The 26,525-nt window shown below is 40.1% G+C and overlaps 1 protein-coding gene across 4 annotated transcripts in view; it reads right to left on the bottom strand.

Moving 5' to 3' along the window:
* Positions 1–1,142: 1,142 nt before the first annotated feature.
* LOC127570627 (F-actin-uncapping protein LRRC16A-like) overlaps positions 1,143–26,525 on the bottom strand; it is a 261,851-nt gene continuing 236,468 nt past the window's right edge. For 2 of the 4 annotated variants that reach the window (XM_052016358.1, XM_052016360.1), the window contains 6 exons: positions 22,936–23,359; positions 16,900–16,978; positions 13,461–13,664; positions 10,802–10,945; positions 9,594–9,746; positions 1,143–2,250 (listed from right to left, as the gene is read on the bottom strand). In XM_052016358.1, coding sequence (XP_051872318.1) covers positions 2,042–2,250; positions 9,594–9,746; positions 10,802–10,945; positions 13,461–13,664; positions 16,900–16,978; positions 22,936–23,359 — 1,213 coding nt within the window. In that variant the 3' untranslated portion in view covers positions 1,143–2,041. The remainder of the gene's footprint in view (positions 2,251–9,593; positions 9,747–10,801; positions 10,946–13,460; positions 13,665–16,899; positions 16,979–22,935; positions 23,360–26,525) is intronic. The other 2 variants (XM_052016361.1, XM_052016362.1) reach the window with 2 other exon arrangements.

Below are 26,525 nucleotides of genomic sequence, written 5' to 3'. Positions count from 1 at the left end.
GAGTTCCAGGCTTACTCCTTGGCAGCTTAAGACACAGCTCTTCATGATGGAGCAATTAAAACTGGAAAGAGAAAGTAGGCAGAATTTGAAAAAAAGAAGTGCAACTGCTTTGGAGGTTTCTAGGTCTCATGGAAGTTACAGAAATAGGAAGCAACAAGGTTTTGGAAATGAGAGGATGGGAAAGGCAAGAAAAGAGAATATGAAAAGCAAGGTGTTGCCTAATCAGGAGCTACTGTGGGTCAACAAGCACAGGCTTGATGAGCAAATGTGGCGTGACATGTTAGGACTAGTTCATGTTTACATAGAGTTGGAGGTGGGAGGCTGGAGTGCAATTGATTTTTAAAAAATTCTTGAGTATCACTGACAAGGCTGCATTTATTGCCCATTCCTAGTTGCCCTCAAGGTGGTGGTAGTGAGTCACTTTCTTGAACAGCTGGTGAAGGCACTTCCACAGTGCTGTTGGGGAGTGAATTCCAGTGATACATTTCTGAGCCAGAATGGTGTGCGACTTGGAGAGGAACCCACATGGTGGTATTCCTATGCACCTGCTCCTTTTGCCCTACTTGGTAGTAGAGGTTGCGGGTTTGCGAGATGCTGTCAGAGTGGCCTGGTAAGTAACCGCAGTGTATTTTGCAGATAATACAATCACTATACTGGCTTATACCACTGTGCGCCAGTGCTGGAGAAATGAATGTTTAGGGTGGTGAGGGTTATTGGCATTGCATTCACCCAGGCGCAGGTAACCCATCATGTTCTTGACTTGTATCTTGCAGATGGTGGAAGGGCCTTGGGGTGTCGGGGTGACACACTCACCTTGGGATACTCAGCCTCTGGCCTGCTCTTGTAACCATGCTATTTATGTGGCTGGTCCAGCTGAGTTTCTGGTCAACGGTGACACCTAGGATATTCTATGATGGTAATGCCACTGAATGTCAAACATAGTGGTAGACCATCTCTTGTTGGAGGTGGTTATTGTCTAGCACTTTAGTGGTGTGAATGTTATATGCTGCTTCTCAGCCTGTATCTGAATGTTAACCAGACTTTGCTGCAAGCAGGCATAGGATGCTTCACTTGTTGATTTATCAAGTCTACAGGTTACTAAGACTTGGTTGATGAACAGTCAAGGCCAGAGGAAACAAAGGTATGAATCATTCTCTTTATTGGTACAAATATATACATGAAGAAATCCCACCTACACTGGAACTAACTAACCTACAGTGAGCAATATATGTCACTGGAAGGCGAAACTGATAAAAATTATTTCAGATGTAAAAGTGGGTAAATCATCTGCTAGCCTAATGATTAAAATAAAAACATACTTCCCTGTTCCATCAGTCATTACACGAAACTGCTAAAAGTTACACCCCGCATACTCTTGCTCGTTGTGCTTATGAGAATGTTTATGACAACTTATTTAATAAACTGAAATGAAGTATCTGTACATCTTGAGGACAAAAGATGCCCTGCTGTAGGATTACAAACCCTTATCCAAGCTCCCCTTTTTATTTATAATAAATTATACAAATCTATTTCATTACTGTGCTCAATTAGTAGCATTAATTTTCTCACTTGCATACAGGATTATATCTCATGTGCACATTTGTCACACACAAGCACACAGGGGTATATCCATAAACTTTCTGAATATTATACAGAAACCAACCCCAAAAAGTTTCCAGTTCCATTGCATGTTTTCTAATGTTCTTGTGTTCCTCAGAGCTGTTATACAAAATTCCAGTGTAAGAGAAATTATTGGCATCTAACCATTGTCAGAATTGGGAAGCAGTGAAAACAGATTAAGGGATGAGATTGGGGTGATGGCAAAGCATTTTAAGCATGCAGTAAATTAATGTAGATTATTTTAAAGAATCAAATATTTAAAAAAATTGAAAGCCAGGAATCCCAATAGTTTTCCAGTTTTTAAAAAATGTATTTGTTTGATGTTTGGCTGGTGAATAGAAACATCTCAGGTCATCATTACACCCTGATCGCCTGTTTCACTGTGTGCTCTTGTGCTGTGCAACCTCTATTCCCAAAGCCTTTATACAAATATGTAGTCTTTGTCGCCTTCCTCTCCAGAATCACTGGACTTGCTGCCGTTCTTTCCCTCTGTTTTCGAATGCTGCCGCTCTCTCTTTGCTGTCCTCTCCTTCGCTCGAAACTCTTGATCGTCAGTAAATCGATCCGGCTTGCTTTCTTCCGATTGAGGGCTTTGCTTGGAGCTGGCTTCCGTCATAGAACTTTGGCGGACTGATAATTTTTAATAACAATTAAGGATTATTTAAAACAAAGTAAGAAGAGAACAAAGATATAATGGTACATGAAGTCACAGGCCAGACTGTATCACACCTGGCCCGTGCCTCATGCTCACATCTCCTGGGAGACCCACGGTCGCTGCTACTGTCGGTCTACGAGGACGTGCAGGCTGCGAGTGACAAGTTGGCCTTAATGAAGTCCTGCCTATGGACCATGTTGATGGACTTTTGACAGCTTATGCCATCAGGGTGCCTTTAATAACCAAACTCGTGGAAACCACCAAAATATATTTAACTCATTAAAACTAAAATGTTACAGAATAAATTAATAAATATTTCTTTGGGAAAATAATAATAAATTTTAAAATATTCAATTTATGTAATTTCACTGAAACATTAAAATTAGGTTAGCTTTTTAATGAAGGTTGGTGATGAATGGGGCTATGCGAGATCCACCAGCCATGGCTAGCATTAAGCTGAACGACCAGATATGAAGTGCATTCAGCCCCTCAGTTCTGGTCAATCAACAACCGTTGGTGAACTGTGTGCGTAGAAGTAAGCAACATTGCGATCCAGCCTAATATGAGACAATGCTTAGAACATGGTCTCGAAGGCAGGCATAATTATACATCCTAGCCCGAAAGCAACTAATTTATACCAAGGTCCCACTAAGTGAAGCAAATATAAAAACACCAATAAATGCTTAAATTTCAAAAGCTGTAAGGATTCCCAAAGTAGGTTAGAATGGGCCACATGGTGGCACAGCAGTCAGAGCTCCTGCCTCACAGCTCCAGCAACCTGGGTTTGATCCCGTCTCTGTGGGGTTTGCTTGTCCTCCCTGCAATCACATGGGTTTCCCCTGAGGGCTCCAGTTTCTTCTCACATTCCAAAGGCATGTTGGTTGGGATGTTAATTGGCCAATGTAATTTGCCCCAAGTGTGTAGGTGAAGAGTAGAATCTGGGGTGAATTGATGGGAACGTGAGGAGAATTAAATAGAAGGTATTAGTGTAGGATTAGAGTACATGGATGCTTGATGGTCAGTGCCACCATGATGGACCAAAAGGCTTCTTTCCATGCTACCTTTAATTGGTTTATAGACAATATTGCTATTCTACAATTTTCACGTCAGTAGTTAGTTTTCTAACGACGACATGTTGTAACCATCTAACATGCTGTAGCTCCTACCACTTAATTAAAAAAATATTCAAGATCAAAAATTAAGGTACAAGAAATACCCAACGGGAGTAATTTTTTTCCCCGCAAAATAAAAAACAAAAAGGTACTTGGAGAAATTGCATTGCCTTAAATGGTGGTACCATTCCCTGGACCACGGTTTACATATTATCCATTGATCTGTGTGGTTCTTGCTTTAATATTTGGAATCATTTGAACGCCAATACCATTCATGTAACCATCTGAGGAATTAGTAGCAGGCCAAGCAGCAGGGACAATATACTCTATGGTCACCACATCTCCCAAATCAATTTTAATACAGAGAAACATATTTGAACACTTGCTCTGCTGGAACCATCAACTCAGTTAGAAACAGGAGCAGGCACTTCAGCCCCTGAGCTGTCTCGGCCATTCAATTAGGTTATGGTTCATCTGAAGCCTTGAGCTTTTTTGTCCATCTGTGTTCCACATCTCTTAATATCTTTTGATTAAGAAGATCTTTGGCTTGAACAACTCATCCAAAGAACCTCTAAGTGTTCATATAAGTGTATTAATCTTCATTCTTCTATCTTTCAGTTCATGGGATTCTAATTTTTGTTATTCGCATTGGCCTTTACAATCCATGGTCAGCAGCATGGTATCAAGATAAAGGAAACCAAGAGGCCAGGACTGATGATTCAGAATCAAGAGATCGAATCTCAATGTGGTTGCTGAGGCATTTATCTATTTAAAAAAGACCTCCAGAATGAAAAAGAAAATTAGCTGGTGTAGTAATGATAATGGCGAAAATACTGGATTGTCATAAGAACCTAACAGGCTTTCCAATATCCTTCTGGGAAGGAAATCCTCTTGTTTTGGCCTGTATGTGTTTTCAGACCCACACACAGTACTGTGGCTGACTCTTAATTGCCCTCTGAATTGACCTTCCAATGCAAGGGCAATTAAGGATAGACATTAAATATTGACATTGCCATATCTTGTGTATGAATTATAAATAATGGCAGCACACCGGCTTTACCTCGAGGCCAAAAATTGTTCCATGCTAAGGAAGAAGAGTTAAATTGGCAAGGGAAGAGTTGGGGGGGGGTTGGTGCCATGTCGTGAATAAACCTTCTGTGCCTGGCCTGCCCCACCTCCCCTTGCACTGCACCACATTATTCTATTATAGTTGAGATCCATTCTGGAGCTAGTTGAGAAACTTGGGTAGCTTCCAGCTTGCAGAAAAAGGGGGTGGAGCACTGGAGTGAAGCTGGTGAGGTAGCAAGAGGGAAAATGGAGCTCAAGGGTCAGTTGGGAAGACACTGGGTGGGAAGGGATGGATCGCAATCAATTGCTGGGAGTCAGGATCACCACAGGCTGGGAACTGAATGATGGGGACCTGATGAAGACTCACAATGAGATGAAAAAGGGAGGACGGGCAAGTAGATTACTTGGAGACCTATCTATAAATGGACCCAAGCACTGGGTTCCACAGCCTTGAACCTGCCTTTAAATTTTGCTAATGGAGGCCTTGCCTAGATTTTAAAAACATAGGTGGCCCCTTGCAAAAGAAGCTTAAGTGCACGGGGCCACACGTTTTCACAATCTAGGGAAGTGGGCAGTGTCCGGATTGCACTGGATGCTGTTGCACGTTACTGCACATGTCAGAATGCCTGTCGCATATAAATAGAGGGCCCAGAAGCAGTTTGCCATCATTCGCAACTTGTGTGGTATCTTGCTGTCTTTTGCATTCAGGTTTAAATAAAGTTCTGTTGCCCAACATATAAAAAAGTTGTTCCACATGATGGAGTTCTCCAGGCCTGAATACTCCAGTCCCTCTGCATCATGTTCAATATTCAGCCAAGGTTAGGAATCAGCTGGGGGAGTCAGATAATTGTACTTAAAGCCCTCCTCGGGGACCTTAAAGGATAATTGAAGGCAAATCGTCAGTTTTGTGCTGAAGGAATCCAGCAACATCAAAAGTAAATCAGAATTTCAGCTCTGCCCTGACTTATGGGGTCTTGGACACAGTCAATGAATATGCTACAGTAGCCTAAATTGAGGTGGAAAGAAATCAGCCTTGTACTAGACCATTACTATGACAAAGTTGGCTACATGCTTGAAAATGCGAATGTTGAGTGAAGAACAGATCATCCTTGCCTTTGATGGTTCACTCCTCCCTTCTCCCTCACTTGCACAAGTGAATATTGTGCTGACATGAGAAACCAAAGCTCTCACATGTATATGATCATTTGGATATTAATTGTTTAATTCCAGTGGGACTTAACTCACTGAGCAATCAATGCGTTATTAGGCAAAGGGATCTATGGACCTTCATTGTTAGGTAAGGGATCTATGAACATTGACCTGGTATTTGTGGTCACTGGTCTGTGATGTGCTACGGCCTTCCACAACATAGCAAAAAGAAACATTGCTTTTGTCTCCAAGCATTAGAACGAGTCCAGAAGAGATTCAGCAGGATGTTGCCTGGAATGGAGGGCTTTACTTACAAGGAAAGATTGGATCTGCTGGGTTTATTCTCACTGGAACACAAGAGGCTGAGGGGTGACCTTATAGAGGTTTATAAAGTTCAGTAGATGGTCTGAGTCTTTTTCCAAGGGTGGCGGTGCTTAAAATAGAGGGCATAGGTTTAAGGTGAAAGGGGAGGAATTTAAAGGAGATTGAGGGGCAGGTTTCTCACACAGAGGGTAGTGTTTACATAGAACGAGCTGCCACAGGAAAGAGTAGAGGTAGATGCAATTACAATGTTCAAAAGGCATTTGGACAGTTATTTGGATAGGAAAGGAGTAGAAGGATATGGGCCTAATGCGGGCAGAAAGATAGGCATCGCAGTGGACATGGATGAGTTGTAGAACCATAGAACAATACAGCACAATACAGGCCCTTCAGCCCACCATGTTGTGCCGCCCTTCAAACCACACCTGACTATCTAACCCCTTCCTCCCACGTATCCCTCTATCTTAAATTCCTCCATATGCTTATCTAACAATCTCTTGAACTTGACAAACATATCAGCCTCCACCACCACCCCAGGCAGCACATTCCATGCACCAACCACTCTCTGGGTGAAAAACCTCCCTCTGGCATCTCCCTTGAACTTCCCACCCATTACCTTAAAGCCATGTCCTCTTGTTTTGAGCATTGGTGCCCTGGGAAAGAGGTGCTGGCTGTCCACTCTATCTATTCCTCTTAATATCTTGTATACCTCTATCATGTCTCCCCTCATCCTCCTTCTCTCCAATGAGTAAAGCCCTAGCTCCTTTAGTTTCTCCTCATAATCCATACTCTCTAATCCAGGCAGCGTCCTAGTAAATCTCCTCTGCACCCTTTCCAACACCTCCACATCCTTCCTATAATGAGGCGACCAGAACTGGACACAGTACTCTAAGTGTGGCCTAACCAGAGTTTTGTAAAGCTGCATCATTAACTTGATCCCACGACTTATGAAAGCTAACATCCCATAAGCTTTCTTAACTACCCTATCTACCTGTGAGGCGACTTTCAGTGATCTGTGGATATGAACTCCCAGATCCCTCTGCTCCCCTACACTGCCCAGAATCCTGCCATTTACCTTGTACTCCACCTTGGAGTTTGTCCTTCCAAAGTGTACCACCTCACACTTCTCCAGATTGAACTCCATCTGCCACTTGTCAGCCCAGCTCTGCATCCTATCAATATCCCTCTGCCAAAGGACCTACTTCTGTGCTGTACAACTCTATGATTCTGTGACTGTCTCTCACTCCACAGCTTATCCAACCACTAGTGCAGTCAAAATAATGAATATTTCTGCCATTCAGAAACATTCAAAAATATTAAAATCTATTACATTCAAAAAAAATTAAAAACATCCAAATTAGCTAACTCTTACCTTAGTCCCTTGCACGTATGAAGTGACTAGGGATGCTGTCCTTGCACCAGATCCAACTTGGGACAGGATGTTTACATGTATTCCCCACTCTATGTGCTTCACCTTTGTGATCCCACACTAGGATCCTTGAAGTGCTCAACATCAAGAGCACAGTGGCAAGTAGCTGACCACAACAAAGGCATGGAAATTTCAAAGCTGTACATAAATACGTGAGGAAACGTAGGCAGTATGTGGTGAACTGCTGACATTTTCCTGCAAATTCGGGGCCTTCAAACTAAGGTGGATTAATGGAGATTGGGTACAGATTAGTCATGACCTAATTGAATATGGAGCAAGTTTGACTGGCTGGAAAGCCCGTTACCATTGCTATTGTGGGAGATGAAAAATTAGCAAATGTGAACTAAATTCACCAACTCATCTTCACAATCTGAGCACAACTGGAAATAAGAGGATGGAATACATTAACATAACCAATGTTGTGCACAACTACAAAAGACTGACCAATAGTTGTTGCAACTGTACACATCATTGGTGAGTCCACACTTGGAGTACTGTGCGCAGTTCTGGTCACCCAACGATAGGAAGGATGTCACTAAGCTGGAAAGGGTGGAGAAAAGATTCACGAGGAAGTTACCAGGACTGGAGGCCTTAAGCTATAAGGAGACGTTTGATAGGCTGGGACTTTTTTCCCTGGAGCGAAGGAGGCTGAGGGGTGACCTAACAGAGGTTTATGAAATCATGAGGGGCATAGATAAAGTGGATGGCCACAGTCTTTATCCCAGGGTGGGGGAGTCTAAAACTACAGGGAATAAGTTTAAGGTGTGAGGGGAAAAGAGTTAAAAGGGACTCGAGGGGAAACATTTTCACACAGAGAATGGTGGGTATATGGAACGAGCAGCCAGAGGTAGCTGTACAGACGGATACAATTATGATGCTTAAAAGACATTTAGACAGGTACATGGATAGGAATGGTTTAGAGGGATACAAGTCAAACACAGGCAAATAGGACGAGCTCAGATTAACACCTTGGTTGGCATGGATGAGTTGGGCTGAAGGTCCTGCTTCTGTATTGTATGACTCTATGACTTTAGCCTCTCCAAAACATGACTGTGTGCAAGCCCACTGAAGTCTTCATCAACCTGGAGCTGACTGTGGCCTTTATTAGAAATTACACAATCTCTTTACATTCGCAGAAAAAGTTTCTGGAATATGGGTAGGAGATTGAAGGCTTACATATATAGTAAAGGATAAAGAGGAGGTACAAAGCAGTATATTTTTTGAATAATTATATTCCCATACTAGTGAATATATCCTGAAATTAGTTCATTACTGGGCCTGAGTTACTGCATTTAGGAAATACAGCACACAGTATTTGTCCACAAGTGATCTCATAGAAAATGAATGAAATAACACACAAATGGTGGCACAGCAATCTCAGCAGCAAAGCTTGCTCAACATAATACTCTAATGAAGTTTGAAAGTTAAATAAAAATTAAATACAATTATCACCACCACTATAAGGACCAACATCAAAGCAAAGCTTTCAAAACTGTAGCATCCCTATCCCTGGCCCTCACAGAAGCTTAAACTTAATTCTAGAAGTCAGCTTCATAATTTCTGTAATCATTTCAAATGTTTTTTAAATATGCAAGTTTTATTGATATTCAACCAAAGCCAATTGCAATTAATTTCACATTGCTTAATTTTGAGCAAATTAATATGACACAGGGAATGAGATACTAAAGGTTTAAATTGCAAAATATGAGTATGATCTGCCTCCAAACATGAAAATGGCACCAACAAATCAGTAGGAAAATCACTTGTCAACAGGCATACACCTGACCTGTTGTATTGCTCTTTGTACATTATAATGAATCAAGACTAAACAGCCTGAATCTCTCAAAACCCATCGTGTAACTATCTTGCAAAGTTTTATTTTCTCAAAATCAGCTGGCTGTTGAGTAATCCAAAATGCATGTACAAACTCAGTAGCCCTGGAAGGAGTATAATCTTAAAAAGAAAGGAAATTAGTAACTTTAAAGTCAGAGGTAGGCAGATCTTCATCTTTTCCGGCTTAGATTTTGCATCCATTCAACTTTGATCTATCATGCAAAGGTGCTGCTTCACCATATCCAGTAATATAATTATCAACTACAACTGAGTTCTCTAATTTGTGCTCCAGATATACAGTTTTTAATTGCTCGTACAGATGCCTCTTGGAAAAAAAGATAATTATTTGTTGGTGCCAACTTCACCACCACCACCACCACCACTCCAGGAAGGCAAAAATTCTGACCAGTCATTGGCTGTGATTTCTTGTGCTCAATCTCGCTTGCATCATTCACCACTCCAGTAGATGATTGCCTCAGTGTTCTTTTGACACGTGCTCCATTTTTTGCCATTTCAGAATCATTTTCTGTGTCAGTTCTACTATCAAGTCCAAATAGCTCTACCAGGGAAAAAGGGCACTTTTTAATCTTTACTTCATAAACACAATCAATTGGAGCAGCACAAACTACACTTTAAGGAGAAATATATTGACCTTACAATCAACTTTTCCATTTAAGAATTTAAAGACAATTTTTTTGTTTTGAACATAAATAAAAATGCACAAAATGGGATTTTGTATTTAGTAATATTCTAGGAAACTGTTCACTTTTCTTTATGGTTTACTCTCTGCAAGTGCAATAAAGGTTTCCTGTCTCAAAGGACATATGTTGCCAAACTTCTGGATGTCAGTGCTTGATGTTGAGAAAAAAATAACCTTGCTTCTCTCGTGACTTAAATACTCTTGCAACGATGAAGGCAGATTCATGTAGTTGACAAATATGACAAAATTTGAGCCATTTTGAAATTTAAATGGATAGAAATTAATTTGATGCTCATTAGCTTTTAAATAATGACAAAGCATCACTTGAATTCCTAGTAGAGAGTAATGCGTTTCATTACAGATCATTTCTTCTGCAAAGTTACATTTGTTTTAGCTTATGGAGACAAACAAATGGGAATACATGAATGAAATGCGCATTTTGCAATAATACAAACCATTTGTAATGTAAAATGCATACAAGATGGTTCACACATTGTGGGGGCTTGTACAATTGCAATAACAAAAGAAATGCATTATTGAATCATAATTGAGTATACTTGCAGGGAAATTATATTTTACATTACATTTAATCCTCTAATACATTATCTTTTACAAATGTTATTGCTATTGTATGTCACCGGTTTGTAACTCTTTCACTGAATGCATCCGAGATCATTACCAGTCTCCAATCAGACAAAGTAAAATAGCTCATCCTTGATAAGTTACAGGTATAAATTTTTGTTCGACTTCTCTCTCAGAACTTCTGGTACGATTCTTTTGGGATACTGATAAGGTAATGGATGATACAGTTAAAGAGTTAACTGTCTGCTGTATTGTTCAATTATTCTTCAAAGTACTTAAACCAGCCCTTCCTCCCCATTTCCCCTGTCTGGCATCAAATAGTGTCAGCCTACCTTCATGTGAAGATGACCAGCTGCTGGGCCCACTGAAAGGGGGGCTGCTCTGCCCATCCTTATCTGATGGTATTCGCCTTAGAACAGGTGGGACCAGAGCAATTTTGGGGGAAGAGTTACCAGATGGTGATTCTGGGGTTTCCTCTACAACAAGGAATAACAAAGGTATCGTTCTTGTCAATGTCAGTTTTTTCTCCAAACAATACGAGCAGTTGCTTGAGATAAATTAGTGCTTTGCATCCAGTGATCTCAATAAAACATTTTTCAACAAATTCTGTGTTAAGTGTACAAAAGGTTTCGTGAGCTACTTTCCCTCCCAATAAGTATCACCAATCTAAATCGAACTTCTACAAAATATGTATCCTACATTCATTAAAATGGAGCTGAATATATATACCATATAGTAGAAAATATTTATGTTTAATATTAGAAATGGTGGATTAACATAATACATACCTGTGTGTAGGTATGTAGGTAACAAAAAAGTAGGTATTAATGATTATGAAATATTTTAAAAGCTCCTACCTCCAAATAAAGAGGGAGAATCATCAAATTCATTTTCTAGTAGAGTAGATGTATTGTGTTTTAAGTTTGAGAAGGAGGGTCTTAAACTTAAACAAAATCATTTACAGAATTAGGAAGGGTATATGTCCAAAATGAGGGTCTTAAATTTAAACAAAATCAGTTACAGAATTAGGAAGGGTATATTGAGAAATTTAATTAAAAGGTGACTATAGATAAGCAATGATATATTTGCAAAGTAGTATTTCAAAATTCTCAGCATCTATACACATGCCCCTGAAGGAAAATAACCCCACTGTAAAAATATAGTAGATAAATGAAGGATAGCATTGGGTTAAAAAAGACTTACAACGTTTTGAAGAGCAGTAAACCTGAAGATTTGGAGGATTTTTAAAAATCAGCACAGGATGAACAAGACATTAATAAAGAAAGAAAAAGTATAATTTGTGAGCAAACTGCAAGAAATAAGAGAGCAAGAAAGTCCTTGAATTCAAGTAAAAAGGAAGAATACAGTAATAATAAATCAGAGTTTCTTAAAGGCAAAACTGGCAAAGACACCTATAAACAGAGAATAAGGAAATGGATGAGACATTGGACAAATACTTCATGCTCATCTTCACAATAGCAGAATCTTTGTACGGGAATCAAAGATTAACATGTTGATACATTAGGCATTGAAATGGTATGTTAACCTTTACAGCAAGGAGAGTGGAGTATAGAAGTATTGCTGAAATTACACAGGACTTTGGTGAGATCATATGTGCAGTGAAGTGTACAGCTGGAAAGAAAGAATGCACTTGCCTTGGGGAGGTTGCATAAACAGTTCACTGGATTGATTTCTATGATAAGATGACTGCCCTCTGAATGCATACAATGGGCTGAAACTCTCGAGTTTAAGGGAATGAAAGGTGATTGAATTGAAACCTAAAATAAAATCTGATATCTTGATGGAGAAAATGTTGAAAAGCCTGTTTCCCCCTAGCAACAAAATAGTGGGCAACACAGTGGCACCGTCTCACAAATCCCGGGTTCAATCCTGAGCTCTGGTGCTGTCTGTGTGGAGTTCCCACACTCTTCCTGTGACAGTTTGGTTTGCTATGGGTTTCCTTCTGCATCCCAAAAGATATGTTGATTGCTAGGATTAATTGGCCTCTCCAAATTTCCTCCAATGCCTAATATGTAGGATGAATGGTAGAATTTGGGGAGGGAGGAGCTGATGGGAACGTGGGGACAATAAAATGGGTTAGCGTAGGATTAGTAGTTCTCCTCCTCCTCCCCCCACCCCATGGGGTGCCTGCCTCCATACCTTTGGCCCATCCCTTGGTGGCTCTGGTCTCCCCTCCTCCCCCGCACCTGCCTATCACTATCTCTTACCTGCATCTACCCATCACCACCTTGTGCCCACCCCACCTCCCCTCTTCTGTCCACCCATCACTGCTCTATTTATTCTTGCTATATATTGGGCTTCCCCTTTTCCTATCTTCAGTCCTGAAGAAGGGTCCTGACCCAAAATGTTGACCATCTGCTTTTCTCCACAGATGTTGCCTGGCCCGCTGAGTTCCCCCAGCATCTTGTTGATTTTTCATCCAGATTGCAGCATCTGCAGTCCTTTGTTTCTTTAATAGAAAAATGGGTGCTTGATGGTCAGCATGGACTTGTTGGGCTGAAGGGCCTGTTTCCGTGCTGTCTCCCTCTGACTCTAAAGTCCAGAACTGGGACTCAAGGCCTCAGGATAAGGGTTGACTATTCAGAGCCTGGACAAGGCAAAAAGTTGCGAATCTTTGAAATTCCTTAACCCAGAGGCTTGAGGAAGTTCAAGCAAAGGATATACTAGAGACAGACTTTTGGGCACTTCATGAATTGAGGGACACTGGCTGATCTTTTACCCCTCTGTATTTATCACTGGAGGCCAGAATCCTTAGTTATTATCTAACCCCTCAAAGTTTACAGAAATGTTTAGCCCCAGTAAATTGTTTTTAGTTTATTTCTTCAAGGTATCTTCCACCAGACCTAACCCATTTCAAGAACCTTCAAATATTTACCTTTATGAGTGACCAATTCTTTACCCATCTGAGTGTGTGAAATAGTCATTACAGACTCTCAATAGTTAATGAATTATGATGCAAATTCCACTCACCTGCGCTCCAGCTGGGTCTTGGCTTTTGAGGAATACTAGGCCGTCCCATATTGCCTGGCTTGAGAATCTGAGGTGGTGTTTTTGGACTGGTAGGTGTGGTGGAGGAACTTTTAGGTTTCACGGCTTCAGTCTTTGGTTCAGGTTTTGTAAGTTTCTCCGGTGAAGTTAAGCTGGGATCTCCTTTTTGGGTTTGCTGACCCTTGGCTAGGATAACAAGAGAAAAAGTATAAGCAAGAAGAAACGTTAAGAAGCAGTAATTGTGTGGTACTTCATTCGGAAAATGCATGTTATTTTAAGAACATCAAAATCTGTGAGAGACGATGTGTGGAATATTTTAAATGACATAAGCAACCCACAGCTTTTCTGATGCAGACAATACATCTCAACTTATACTGGAAACACCATGGTTTAAAGTCTTCAATAAGCTGATAAGATGCTTAAAATCAAAAGTTGGTTGTGTGTGTGGTTTTCCTGAACATTATATTCTAAAACTTTGACACAGAATCAGAAAACTGTTGTCAAAATAGGTACAAGTTCAGTATAGTCACTGCATTGGTTGCTACAAAGCAGGCCTTTCATTATCAGTCTGGTTTCTTATTATGCAACTAGTTTTGCAAATGTTTGCATCTTAGAAAAGTGCTAGTAGTGCTAAATGTAGAGTGGCACACAACTTTTTCTAATATTCGTTAAATGCTGTTGAGAAGGTGGTGGTGAACTGCCTTCTTTAACCGCTGCAGTCTTTGAGGTGTGGGTATACCCGCAATGCTGTAATGGAGAGAGTTCCAGGATTTTGACACAGTGACGGTGAAGGAACGGCCATGTATTTCCAAGTCAGGATGGTGATGGCTTGGAGGTGATGGTGTTCTTATGCTTTCGCTGCGCTTGTCTTTCTAGCTGGTAGATGTCATGGGTTTGCAAGGTTCTGTCTAATAATAACAATGCACCAGGCAGCAACTACAACAGGCATCTGTTCAGTAGCGAGGCTTCCAGCCTTGAAATTTTTTGATGCTAACATTACAGCATTTTTATGATTATGGAAATTTTTTCATTTAAAGAAAATGCGTTTCAGACTTACACACTATTAAAGTTGCCCTGAAACCAGTGAATGTTGCAAAGCTTTGTGACACAAGACAAAACTTCACAACTTTCTTCATTCATTCTTGAGATGTGAGTGTTGCTGGCAAGTACAGCATTCATTATCCATTCCTTGAAAAGACAGTGAGAGCTGAAGCACAGGAATCCAGGCGATGAATGCAATCCAATAATGCTGTTATGTAGGGAACACTTTCTGAATTCTTTGCACCTTCTGGATCTCCATGTTTAACTGCAAATGGGCCAACTCAGAGTTGCTCTCAGAATTTCTACCCAGTGGCACCGATGGTCTTGCTACTATTGACATGGCAAGGTTCATGTATTCTCTGTGAAGCCAATGCTAACATTCTTCCACCGAAGATGGTACATTCACATTATTAGACAAAGTAAACTATACGAAGGCAGAGGACATGGTTTTGGACATTTTCTCCCTTACATCCCTTCTCCACCCCATCCTGAGTATAAGGAGGAATATGATCAGCTGCTGATAGAATACATTGAAAGGTAGATTAATAACAAAATTACCTCACAATGCAAACTAAAATTTTTCACATACAATTAAAAGATAATCCATTTTTCACTCTCTCTAATGCAAGCTAGAAATCCTACCATGCTAAGGCAACATTTTGTGCATTATGCAAAATTCTTGCTGGCACTTCCGTGCAACTTAATGCACTAGATCTCGCATGAATAACATCAATTGTCAATCTTTGGCATTCCCCACAGAAAATGTTTCACAACTTGCCAGTTACAAAACAGCACAGGCCATTTACTGGGAACCAGCTTTTCACAATCACCCCTGCCCAACTTACAGGAGTACTCAAGTGCTTTTATTTTTGTTAGGAAGCAGATAAGGTCAGGGACAAAACTGAGAACCCTGGTCATTTCTCCAGTTATTATCGCTTTGTCATTAACATTTTAGTCTTGCTGGGTATTCTACAGAAACAGGTACATTAACAAAAAACACTGGATAATCAGCACCTGATGCAAATCCATTGATACAAATGTTAACTTGGTTTCACTCTCGACAGATGCTACCTGACTTTCTTTCCTACTGCAAAATGACTTGTATCGCTCCCGTTTCCAGTTCTAATGAATGGTGGCAGACCTGAGTTGCTGACTGTTTCTCTATCCACAGATGGTGCCTGACCTGCTGAGATTTTCCATCATTTTCTGTTTTTTGTTTCAGATTTCCATCATCTGCAGTTTTTTTGATTCTCACTTATTGCTTTTATTTCAGATTTCCAGCATCTGCAGTATTTTGCTTTTCAGGGCTGGCAGACCAGTGCGCACTGAGGAAGGAGAGGGGCTAATACCTTCATAATGTATTCACCAAGAGGGAAGCACTCCTATCTCCAGCTCTCTGAGGTACATTGAATCTGGAATTTAAGGAGTTTCATTGTCAATTGTGACAGAGATCAGTGATCTTCTGTAGTCAGATCCTCAACCACGCATGTGTACCTGGACCATTGTCACTCTGCCCAAATTTTTCCAGGTAACAGCTGATCTACATCATTCTTCACTGTATTAGATATGTCAATAAAACTCTGCTTAAGTGTATTTCCATATTTCTTTATGACATGGAAGGAAGCCATTTTGACCCATCCAATCTATGCTGGCTCACACAGCAATCCCATTCCCCACCAACTTTCCCCACATTCCTAACAACTCCCTCGTGATTCTCCCACTCCCCTACACAATAGTGGCAATCAAGGGTGGCCAGTTAGTCTACTAACCCGCACGTCTTTGGGCCATAGGCTGAAATGAGAGCACCCAAAGGAAACCCATGCAGTCACAGAAGGAGAATGTGCAAACGCCATACATACATCCCGAGGTCAGGATTGAACTGGAGTCATCGGAGCTGTGAGGCAGTGCCAGTGTACTGCCCACTTTTTTTACCAGAGGATGTACACCTGCAAAATCCTGCTGTCAGAAATTGTGTGCAACTTTTATCTCCTCATTTGCATGTTCAATTCTAGTGGTCACATTAGTTTCCTCCATCCTTGCTGTGGATCCGATTGGCCAATTTCCAGACAGTAACTCCATTCATGAATATTTGCAGACTCTTTTGATGTGAATTTAACCATGAATTGCAACCTTTTGTTTTGCTACCAGCAAAACCACTCATATTTATATGACCAACTTTGTTTGAAAAATTATCAAGTCATTTGCTTTTAACAGGTGAGGATTAAATAAATTGGGCACATCAATTAGTTGTACAAATCTAATGAAAAATGTTTACCATTGCATGCTATAAACAGTAAACTGGCAGCCATCTTGTATAGGTGTGCAAGTTACAATCTTAACACACATTGTCAGGACTCTGCTACGTTGAACTTGTACTCACCTCTTCCAGTTTCATCCAGTCGGTCTACACATGACAAATTCTCATATAATTCCTTACTTCCTGCTTCATTTTCAAGTTTCTGAGAAGACAACAAAATTCAAATAATCTTAACACTCTAAAGATTAAACCAGTTCCTTAATACCAAATACTTAGTTCCTTGTTCTTGAGGATACAGAAATACAGCCCCGATACAGGGTCTTGACCCAAAAATTTGGCCATCCCTATGCCTCCATAGATGCTGCTTGACCCGCTGACTTCCTTCAGCTGTTTGTTTTTTGCTCCAGATTCCAGTGTCTGCGGCCCCATGTGTCTACACAAGTACAGTGCTTTTTTTGTGAATCAAATTATATTTTAATATAATTAGATTCACAAGATTTGTTTTATTTTTCAATGTATATTCCTGGCACTCTTTGAATAGCTGTTTAAAATTCACATTTTACACCCAAACAGCAGTTTAGTTATGTGGTTACTTATGCCAGTACATACTGCCAATTTCAGACCTTTGGTGTACGCGTAGCCCAATGCAGAAGGCCTGAAATTGCTGACAAATTACAGATGTCAGCACACTCTGATGCCAGACTTGGAACAGCAGAGCACAAATTTGCCGAGATTCCCGAACACCTGCTCTGTTGAGTCTGCCCATGGATTCTTGTGAAGATGGCACAGTGCTGAGGAAGAAAGCTAACAGTATTGATTACAATTTTAAATGTGTGTTTGCTTTAAAAACTTAGAGTTTCTGAGTGTTATAAGTGAATTTTTAAAATAATCTTGAAATTTTAATTTCTTGTTTTTAATAGTTTTTTTATGCCACTGAATGCCAGAGAGATTCAGAACCATTCCAAACACTTGACAGCTTTAATGGCAGGGCCTTGCCAACCATCTAAAAGTTTTCTCAGCTGTTGTGTGGGCGGGGCTTGTCCAGGCTCACTCAGGTGGCCCAGTTTTGTCACAAAGGGTATTGCTAGCAGATCCAAAAAAGGCTCAGCAAGTAAGTCCAGCCTTGTGGATCTGAACCAGGTAAATGGAAGCAATGAGAAATGGAGGTAGCGAATGTGGATGGAGGATCTAGTCCGCAAAATTCGGGCTCATATTTCCCATGTCCTTCCACTGACTGCAAATTCCACCCCAATGGCAAACAAACTCTATGTTGCCCTCAGTGAGCTCCAAAGGCATAAACTAACACACTGCAAATCAGAAACTGAGATCCAATCTGAATTTATATCTCTTTGTTTACCATATTACAAGTGGTGCAAAGAAGGTTAAAAGTGAATACTGTAAAATTAATAAAAAGCACATCAAAATAGATTTTGACATTATCCATCAATATAATCATCATAGACGACCATATCATGGCATACCATTCATACCTGATTCATGCATTAAGGCAGCTCTAACAAAGTATTTGATTTGAAACTTGCAGATAACATCATTTCACAGATGTGTCTGTGTTTAAGCTTGTTATTGCAGAACTAGTAGAACCAGAGCAAAAGGTTAGGGAAGATTCCTAATCTTTTACAACGATTCAAGATTCAGCTTACCAGAACTGGGTCTTGTACTAAATATTGGCTACACACCCACCACTGCATCAAAACTGTGAGTGTCCTCCGATTTGGAAAGTCTCAAATTGCTCTCATTATCTTTAATGTACAAGCTCCTGTACACCATATTTAGTTGGATATTCCACATCATTTAAAATTCCATTCATTATGAAACTGATTAGTGTGTATCAATGAAGCTAAGTGTAGATATTTTTTTAAAAAGTTACTTTTAGTGATTTTAATTCTTGACGGATTGTACAATCGTATTGAAAATGTTTACCTTTCATAAGAAACTTGACGAACACAGATAAGGTGGATAGTGAGAAACGTTTTTCCACAATGGAGATGTCTAGAACCGGAGGGCAGAGAGTTAAGGTGAGCAGCAGGGTGGTTAGAGGGGACCTGAGGGGAAAAAATATCACCCAGGGGGTGGCTGCAATCTGCCCGAGAAGGTGGTAAAGATGGGTACTCACCCAACATTTAAAAAGTATCTGGAAGAGCACTTAACTCACCAAGGCATAGTAGGCTATGAAAGAAGTGGCTGAAAACAGGATTAATATAGAAGGGATTCTTGATGGTCAGCATGGACATGGTGAGATGAAGGACATATTTCTGTGCTGTATGACCCCATGAACTTGTTTTCAGGTGCATTAATAAACCGGGTTACCAATCTTAAATATATCAAGGATTTTTCTTAGTGGCAAGTTAGAAAGGAAATATTGTATTTTATTTTGATGCTTAGTTGTAATTTACTGAAGACCATGTTAGTGATCATGCAAAATAATTGACAAATATGAACTTGTGAGTTCAATTACAAACACACAATGGGCTCAATTCTAAAGTCCACCCACATCTCTACTGGCCAGTTCCCAGGGAGCACGCTGGTTAGGATGCACTCTGTACTAAGTCAATGTAACTGCACTGTGTAATGAATTGACCTGTATAATCCATTTGCAAGACAAGTTTTTCACCGTACCTCGGTACAAGTGACAATAATAAACCAATATCAAAATATAGATGCACGTGGTCATGAGTTATCTTAATAAGATAACTCCAGTGAAATGAAGTTTAGAGCTGATCAAGATTGGATATGATAGCAGAAGGTGATATTTAGTCTGTTAGAAAGAACAATGTGGCAGATTTTGGTACAAAAAGAAATAGAATTGAACTGAACCAGGTGAAATTGATTTTAACTGTTATTTGATACCGATTTACCACTATAGAATAAGACAAGTGATGACTTGGTCTCATCACAGTGTAAAATATTTAGACTTCACAATCTAAGATTATAATATCCAGTTCACAGAATGGGTTGTACTGTTGCAACCCCTTAGATCACGTTGCTGTGTGACCAGATATTGATGATTACAAGGAATATTAGATCTATTTTGGAGAAAGAACAATGACATTGGTTCAGATAGAATATCTAGAAAATCTAAAAATCTCATGCAAGACAAGCCATCAGCAGATTAACAGGCTGTGAAAACTCTTTTGATAAAGTATTTTGGGCCTTTTGGTATCTGACGTCACTTGAGTAGTCCATGAAGTGGAAAACACAGGGTGAAGTTTGCCTGGGGAACATAGGAGAAATAAAGGAATGTAATGCCAAATAACAGAGAAAACACAAGTGTGTAATGGGTTAAACGATGAGCAGCAAGGGAAAAATAACACACAACTAATTTGGAATTGATAGTGTACTCAGGATTGATTGTAACAAAACACCAAAAGAACAACGGCCCTTGGCTATAAATGAAAAAGCATTACATTCTTATTTATTGCTTGAGCTGCCTTAGGGAAGGATAGATGGCAGACTGACTGGAGCCCATTGGACTACTCAAGGACACTTACTTGGTTGACAGTGAAAGATAAAGGCAGAGGGACAACAGTGACAAATGAGGACCACAGCCAGGTCTTTAACATAGAATTTTGCCAGCAATAGGGTTCAGAAGCAAAGGGTACAATAATCATTGCCTGCCAGTGATCCAAAAGGTAAGTACTCACTGCCCTAACCCCCCCCCACACCCACAGAATAAATGGTATTATACGTTATCCGGTAAAACTGTTGTAGCAGTGTGTCAATACAATTACCTAGGATGTTAAATTGGTAAGTTAAATTGGTTTATTCTTGTCACACGTACCGAGGTACATTGAAAAACTTTGCTTTGCATGCCATCTATACAGAGGTAGTACAGGGGGAAAAAAAATAACAATGCAAAATGAAGTGTTACAGTTACAGAGAAAGTGCAGTGCAGGCAGATAACAAGGTGCAAGGGCATAAACAAGGTAGAGTGGGCGGTCAAGAATCCATCTCATCGTACTAGCGGACCATTTAATAGTCTTATGACACGGGACAGAAGCTGTCCTTGAGCCTGGTGGTACACGCCTTCAGATGGGAGGGGCGAGGAGAGAATGTCCGGGGTGGGTGGGGTCTTGGATTATGATTGTTATGCCTTTCCTGGGAAAGCACCACTGTGACAGCTCCCACTCCACAGGATTTACCTGGTTCTTCTGACCAAAAGATACACATCATAAGGTCCCAAATGCTTCAATTCCTTACTGGATTTCTTGGTGACTTTTATTGATGGCTTCTGATTATGTTTTTCCCCACAAGAGGAAATATTTTCTCTGTATCCACTCCATCAGAACAATTCATAATTTTAAAAATCCCTATTACATCATCCCTCAAGTCTTCTTTTCTCATGAGACCCCCAGTCTGATCATGCTTTCCTGATACTTGTTCAGATTTCCGGCACCATCTTTGTAAATCTTCCCTTCCATGAATTTTTATCGGAAGCAGATCGAATATTCTAAAACCATCTTAGATTCTTATTTAACCTTTAATGTTTAGAGCTGGACATGGCAAATGGTAGGACAACATTTAGTTTCTAATATTGAAAGCCAGACCACTAGCCAATTCACCTCTCTCAGTGGAGTTATTCAATTATACACAGAACTGAACAAATACTGAATAAGATGTGAAACTATTAAAGCTATTGCACATCTCTAACAAGAGTCTAACCACCTGCTCTTGACATTCACTCGTATTACCATTGCTGAATTTTCCACTATTAAGAACTTGGAAGTAATCGGCAAGAAAATTAACTGGTATAGCCAGATAACAAAAGGGCAGGTTAGCAGCTCAGTATTCTGCGATGAGTAACTCACCAAAGCATTTCAATCAGTGGTCAAGACAGGAATATGATGCAAATATTCTCCACTTGCCTGGATGAGTGCAGCTCCAACACTGAAGGATTTGACACCATCCAGGACAGAATAGGCCACTTGACTGGTACCCGATGCACCACACTAAACATTCACTCACTCTACAGCCAGTACAATGTGGCTCCAAGAGTACAGTCTATAAAATCCATGGCCACTGCTCATCAAACCTTCTTCTTGCAACTCCATGCCCTCTATCAGCCAGAAGAACAAGCACAGCAGCTGCATTGGAATGCTTCCATTTGCAAATTCATTGCCACATCACACGCTAAATGCCCCAGCTGTAGCAAAAATCTTGTAATCTTCATTTCTTCCCTCTTCAGGAAAAACACTTCCGTCTACCTTGGCAACTCGAACCGTACACATCTTTCAATAATTCGAGCAGAACCTCCTTGCTCTTATGGTTTATGCCTCAACCAAAAAGGGCAAGTATCTTGCACACCTTCTTATCTATCTGCCCTGCTACTTTCGGGGATCTGTGGACATCCCATCCGAAGTTCCTCATCTCACTGCACTTTTCAGTTGCATATTGTGTATTCGGTGGCTTTGTTTGCTCTTCCCAAATGCAACTATCTACACAACATCTATCTCCAGCCTACAGCTTTATGCTTTGCCATCAATCACTTGCAAAATTGTTATTAAGACCCTTTCTTGTTATGTCCAAATCATTGATACATATGATGAAAACAAGCAACTTTACTGAATCCTACAGAACTGCACTGGAAAAATCTGCCACGCATAAAAAGAACCATCAGCCATTACCCTTTAGCCTATTTTGGGTCCAATTTATTGCTTTTCCTTGGTTTACTCTTCTAATGAGTCCTCCACATGGGATTTTGTCAAAACCCTCGCTAAAATTCATGTAAACCTTCATTTCTTCAATAACTATTACTCAAAAATGCAACAACTTCATTGTGTTTAGTGATTCACTGTTTTAAATCAACAAAGTATCATTTTTTTCTTTCCTGTAAAGTCAGCAAGTTTTGCCAGTAATGGATACCCTTGTGAATTAACAGTGTTACAACGGATTTATTGCTAGAATGACCTGGGAGGAGGGCAGAGTGTATTATTTTTTATGTAATGCATTTTTGTGTGGTGGACATTCACACTGCTTCCAAGGGATTTGCAACTAGAAATCTATTTTATGTTGATCTCTGACAAAAGGTGCTTGACTTTGATATCAGAAAGACACAGAGTGATTATTAAAATTGACCAGTTTTCACATGTACAACGTGCACGTCAAAACCAATGATAAATAATGGAATATACCCTTAATTACCTTTTGCACTGCAGCCCGCTTCTCCTGCTTAGCCTTAAACTCTGCCAGGAGTCCGCTGCCCATCACTTGCACTCCATACCAGCGACCACCTTGTGGACTGCTTTTACTGTCTAATTTCTCCACCTTGCCTGCATCCTCCAATACGGCATCCACAGAATCAGGTGTTTTGTGTCCCTCAGATTGTTCCATGTTGCCGTTTTGTTCCACTTGCTTTGAGTCCTTCCTGGTTAGATCATTGGCTGGACTTTTCATTCCACCTTTGGGTGACAACGGCTCCTCTGGAACAACGACGGTCTGGGGCCTTTCTGCTTTGCTGGATCGCGATTTGATTAAATTTAGAAAACTACTTTTTTTGGAGTCCTTCCGCTTTTTGTCATCTGAATCGCCAGAATCCAGAGAGTCGGAGCTCCTTAGTGAAAGTCTCCTAAAACACAAGATTTTGTTATATATATAAGTAGGGAATTTTACCCCCACAACCACACTGAACAGAGATAAAAACTTAACCTGGATAATGAGTCATTTAGTTGTGCTGCAAGCATTAAGACGTGGCACATTTTTGTGCACAAATGCTTATCTTCTAGAATCTAGTTGGAAAGATAGAAACAGATCTCCTAGCAACCCTATTGATCTGCATAACATATGTCTAAGGACCTGGCAAAGTAAGAAAATTAAACCCCCAAAACATTCAAGAACTATTTGTTCACAAGCTTCCTGTCACATTAACTGCAAGTTCTTCAACATACAACATTTTAAATAAATAAATTTATTGTAAAATTAAATACAGAAATTCCTTAATTTTATACACCCAATCAGCAGACTGCATTTCTTATAAAACATCTGGTAATAGAGGTATCGAGAATTGAAAGGGCAAAGAATTAAATAGGTGAATGAATTGCAGTATAATTTGAATTGTTTTGCATTTTCATATTGACTTAACTTTATAAGTATCAGCACAAACTTTGTCTACAGGGTGTTCATCACCATCCATTTAGTTTATTCTCGGGTTACCCAAGACAGGAAGCTAATTTGTCAAGTTCGTTAGCATCTTCCACATTTATCATACTCCATATTCTACATCCTGTAACTGGTAGGAGGTGGCACTGATAGTTCAGGCATGCTGTAATTTGGCCATGAAGAGGATTAGAATACAATGAAAATGAGAATCGAGTACATTTTCTACTAGACTAAGAATCACTGGGGAGTTAATTGGCATATGAGGGAGACAGGGAAATGAGGGCTAATGGGATTGGTATGCTGGATGTTGGAATGGGCCTGATGGGCCAAATGGCCTCTTTCAGTGGTGTAATAAGCAAGTTAATTAGAGAAGTGCCCTTGGATTGTAATACTATCCAAGAACCAAAAGGGGAATGTTTGTGTGTCCTTAGTTATTGCACAGTTTTCAGCTATCAATAAATACACAGATTTGGGTGTGGGGGAGGGGGGCATTGTAAATATTATGTCAGATCCATACTTCCCCATTCTGGATATATGCCACAGTACTCTTGGCTACAGTTTGCAGGAACCAGTAGATCAAGTTCAAACAAATATAATAAATGAGAAGCAGCGCCAGGGAAGAAAGGGAACAGACAGGCAGGAAGTGGTGGACAATTTCAATATGGAGAAAAAATTGTGGTCAAAGACCAATAAAAGACCATTCATTTGGTTTGTAATCCAGAACCCCTTAATTCAAGTTCTACACGCAAACATAATGGAAAACTGGAGGCTGAATGCTCTTTAACTAAAAATGCCAACCAGCCAAAACTCCTGTGAGCCTAGTCAATCAGATCAAGATACCAAATGTTTGATAACAGAATTAGAGCTGTTCCAGGAATCTGCATTATGGTGCACTGATACTGTTTCAAGTTGTCCTGATTCAATACTAAAGTGTGGAATGTATTTATTTTGTGTAGTGAATACTTGTACAAGTCAACTCAATTATCCAAATGATGAAATTTAAGAGGAAACATTTTATAATTCTAATTTTGATGGTGATCTTGGTTAATGAGATATAATTAAGTCTTGTAAATAAACAAAAGGTACAATTAACTAGGTTATGAAATATTCAATCCAAATAGAAGCTCAAAGGTCCACATTACTTCCTCAAATCTTGTTTAAGTTATTGCAGGTGTTCTGATCATGAAATGAATGACAAACTAGATCAACAGATGGAGTCTGATCTCATTCAACCTTCCATAACTAAAATCATCAAGGAAAAGACTAAAGTTTAGTTATTATTGTTGGCACCTGATGACAAAGAGATCCTTTGAACAGTTCAAGCAGCAGCTGTGTTGCAATTTAAACACTTAAGAACTGGAAAAAAATACAAGTCCTCCCATTTTCAAAGCAGGATCTTTCACAAAGGCCAAGACTGAGCAGACACCTCCTTTTAAGAGGCTTAAAAATAATGAATTAGGATTGGCAAATTGCCTAACTTTTGTAGGAGCGACGTCAATCAGGATTGATAAAGTCAATGGGACCAATTTCTTCTCTTTGCCCTGGCAGTATAATGACTGCCTTGTGGGATTGGTTGTGCAATAATTATTACACAACCAATTACTTGAAGAACAAAGCAAACGCTGGAAATACCTTGCACATCAGGCAGCACCAGCAGAGAAGGAGTCCATTCATTTCATCCAGTCCTATGATGACACTTTCCACAGGTCCTGTGAAATATCTTCCATTTTCCTTAACCGTGGTTTCCTCTCTACCATAACTTGACAGAGTTCTCAATTACATCTGTTCCATTTGCCACACTTCTACTTTCAATCCTCTCCTCTGATCCAAAACAAGGACAGGGCTCCTCTTGTTGTCACCTTCCATTCAACAGTCTCCACATTCAACACATCATTCTCCATAATTTTCACGGCCGTGAACGTGACACGTTGCCCTCCCCCTTCAGCATTCCAAAGGAACCAGTCCCTCTGCCATTGTCTTGGTCATTCTTCTAACTCTGTCAACTGCTCCCCTTCTCACAGCGCCTTCCTATTCATTGCCATGAGATGCAACCCTCCCCTTTCGCCTCTTCCCAACCCTTGATCCAGTGACACAAACACTCTTTCCAGGTGAAATAGCAATTTACTTGTATTTTTTCCAACTTCATCTGCTGCATGTAATCTTGCCTATACTGGTGAAACCAAACACAGATTGTGGGTGACTGCTATGCAGAATATCTCCATTCAGTCCCCAATGGTGAGCCCGAGCCTCCAGTTTCCTGATGTTTTAATTCTCAATCCTACTGACTTGCTCTTGGCCGCCATTCCATACTATTCCAGCAAAGCCCAACGTATGTCTGAGGAACAGCATCTCATCCTCTGTCTAGGCAGGTTGCAGCCATCAAACCTTAACAATGCTTGCACCAACTTCAGATAGCTTTTCAAGTTTGTACCAGAACTGGGCAGTTCTGATAAAAGGTCTTTAACCTGTCCTGTAACCACAGCTTGTCTCTCTGTACAGCTGCTGCCTGATTTCCTGAGTATTCCCAGCATTCTCTGTTTTTATTTCAGATTTCCTACATCTGTGGCATTTTAGTTCTCCAGAGTACATCTTAGTTCCAGGAGTTATTTTTTTCCCATTCTTTCTCTCTATTCCTC

This window comes from Pristis pectinata, chromosome 5, assembly GCF_009764475.1.
Source record: "Pristis pectinata isolate sPriPec2 chromosome 5, sPriPec2.1.pri, whole genome shotgun sequence".
Lineage (NCBI taxonomy): Eukaryota > Metazoa > Chordata > Chondrichthyes > Rhinopristiformes > Pristidae > Pristis > Pristis pectinata.
Note: the sequence above shows the minus strand (reverse complement) of the source record. Positions and strands in the feature narration are given on the sequence as shown.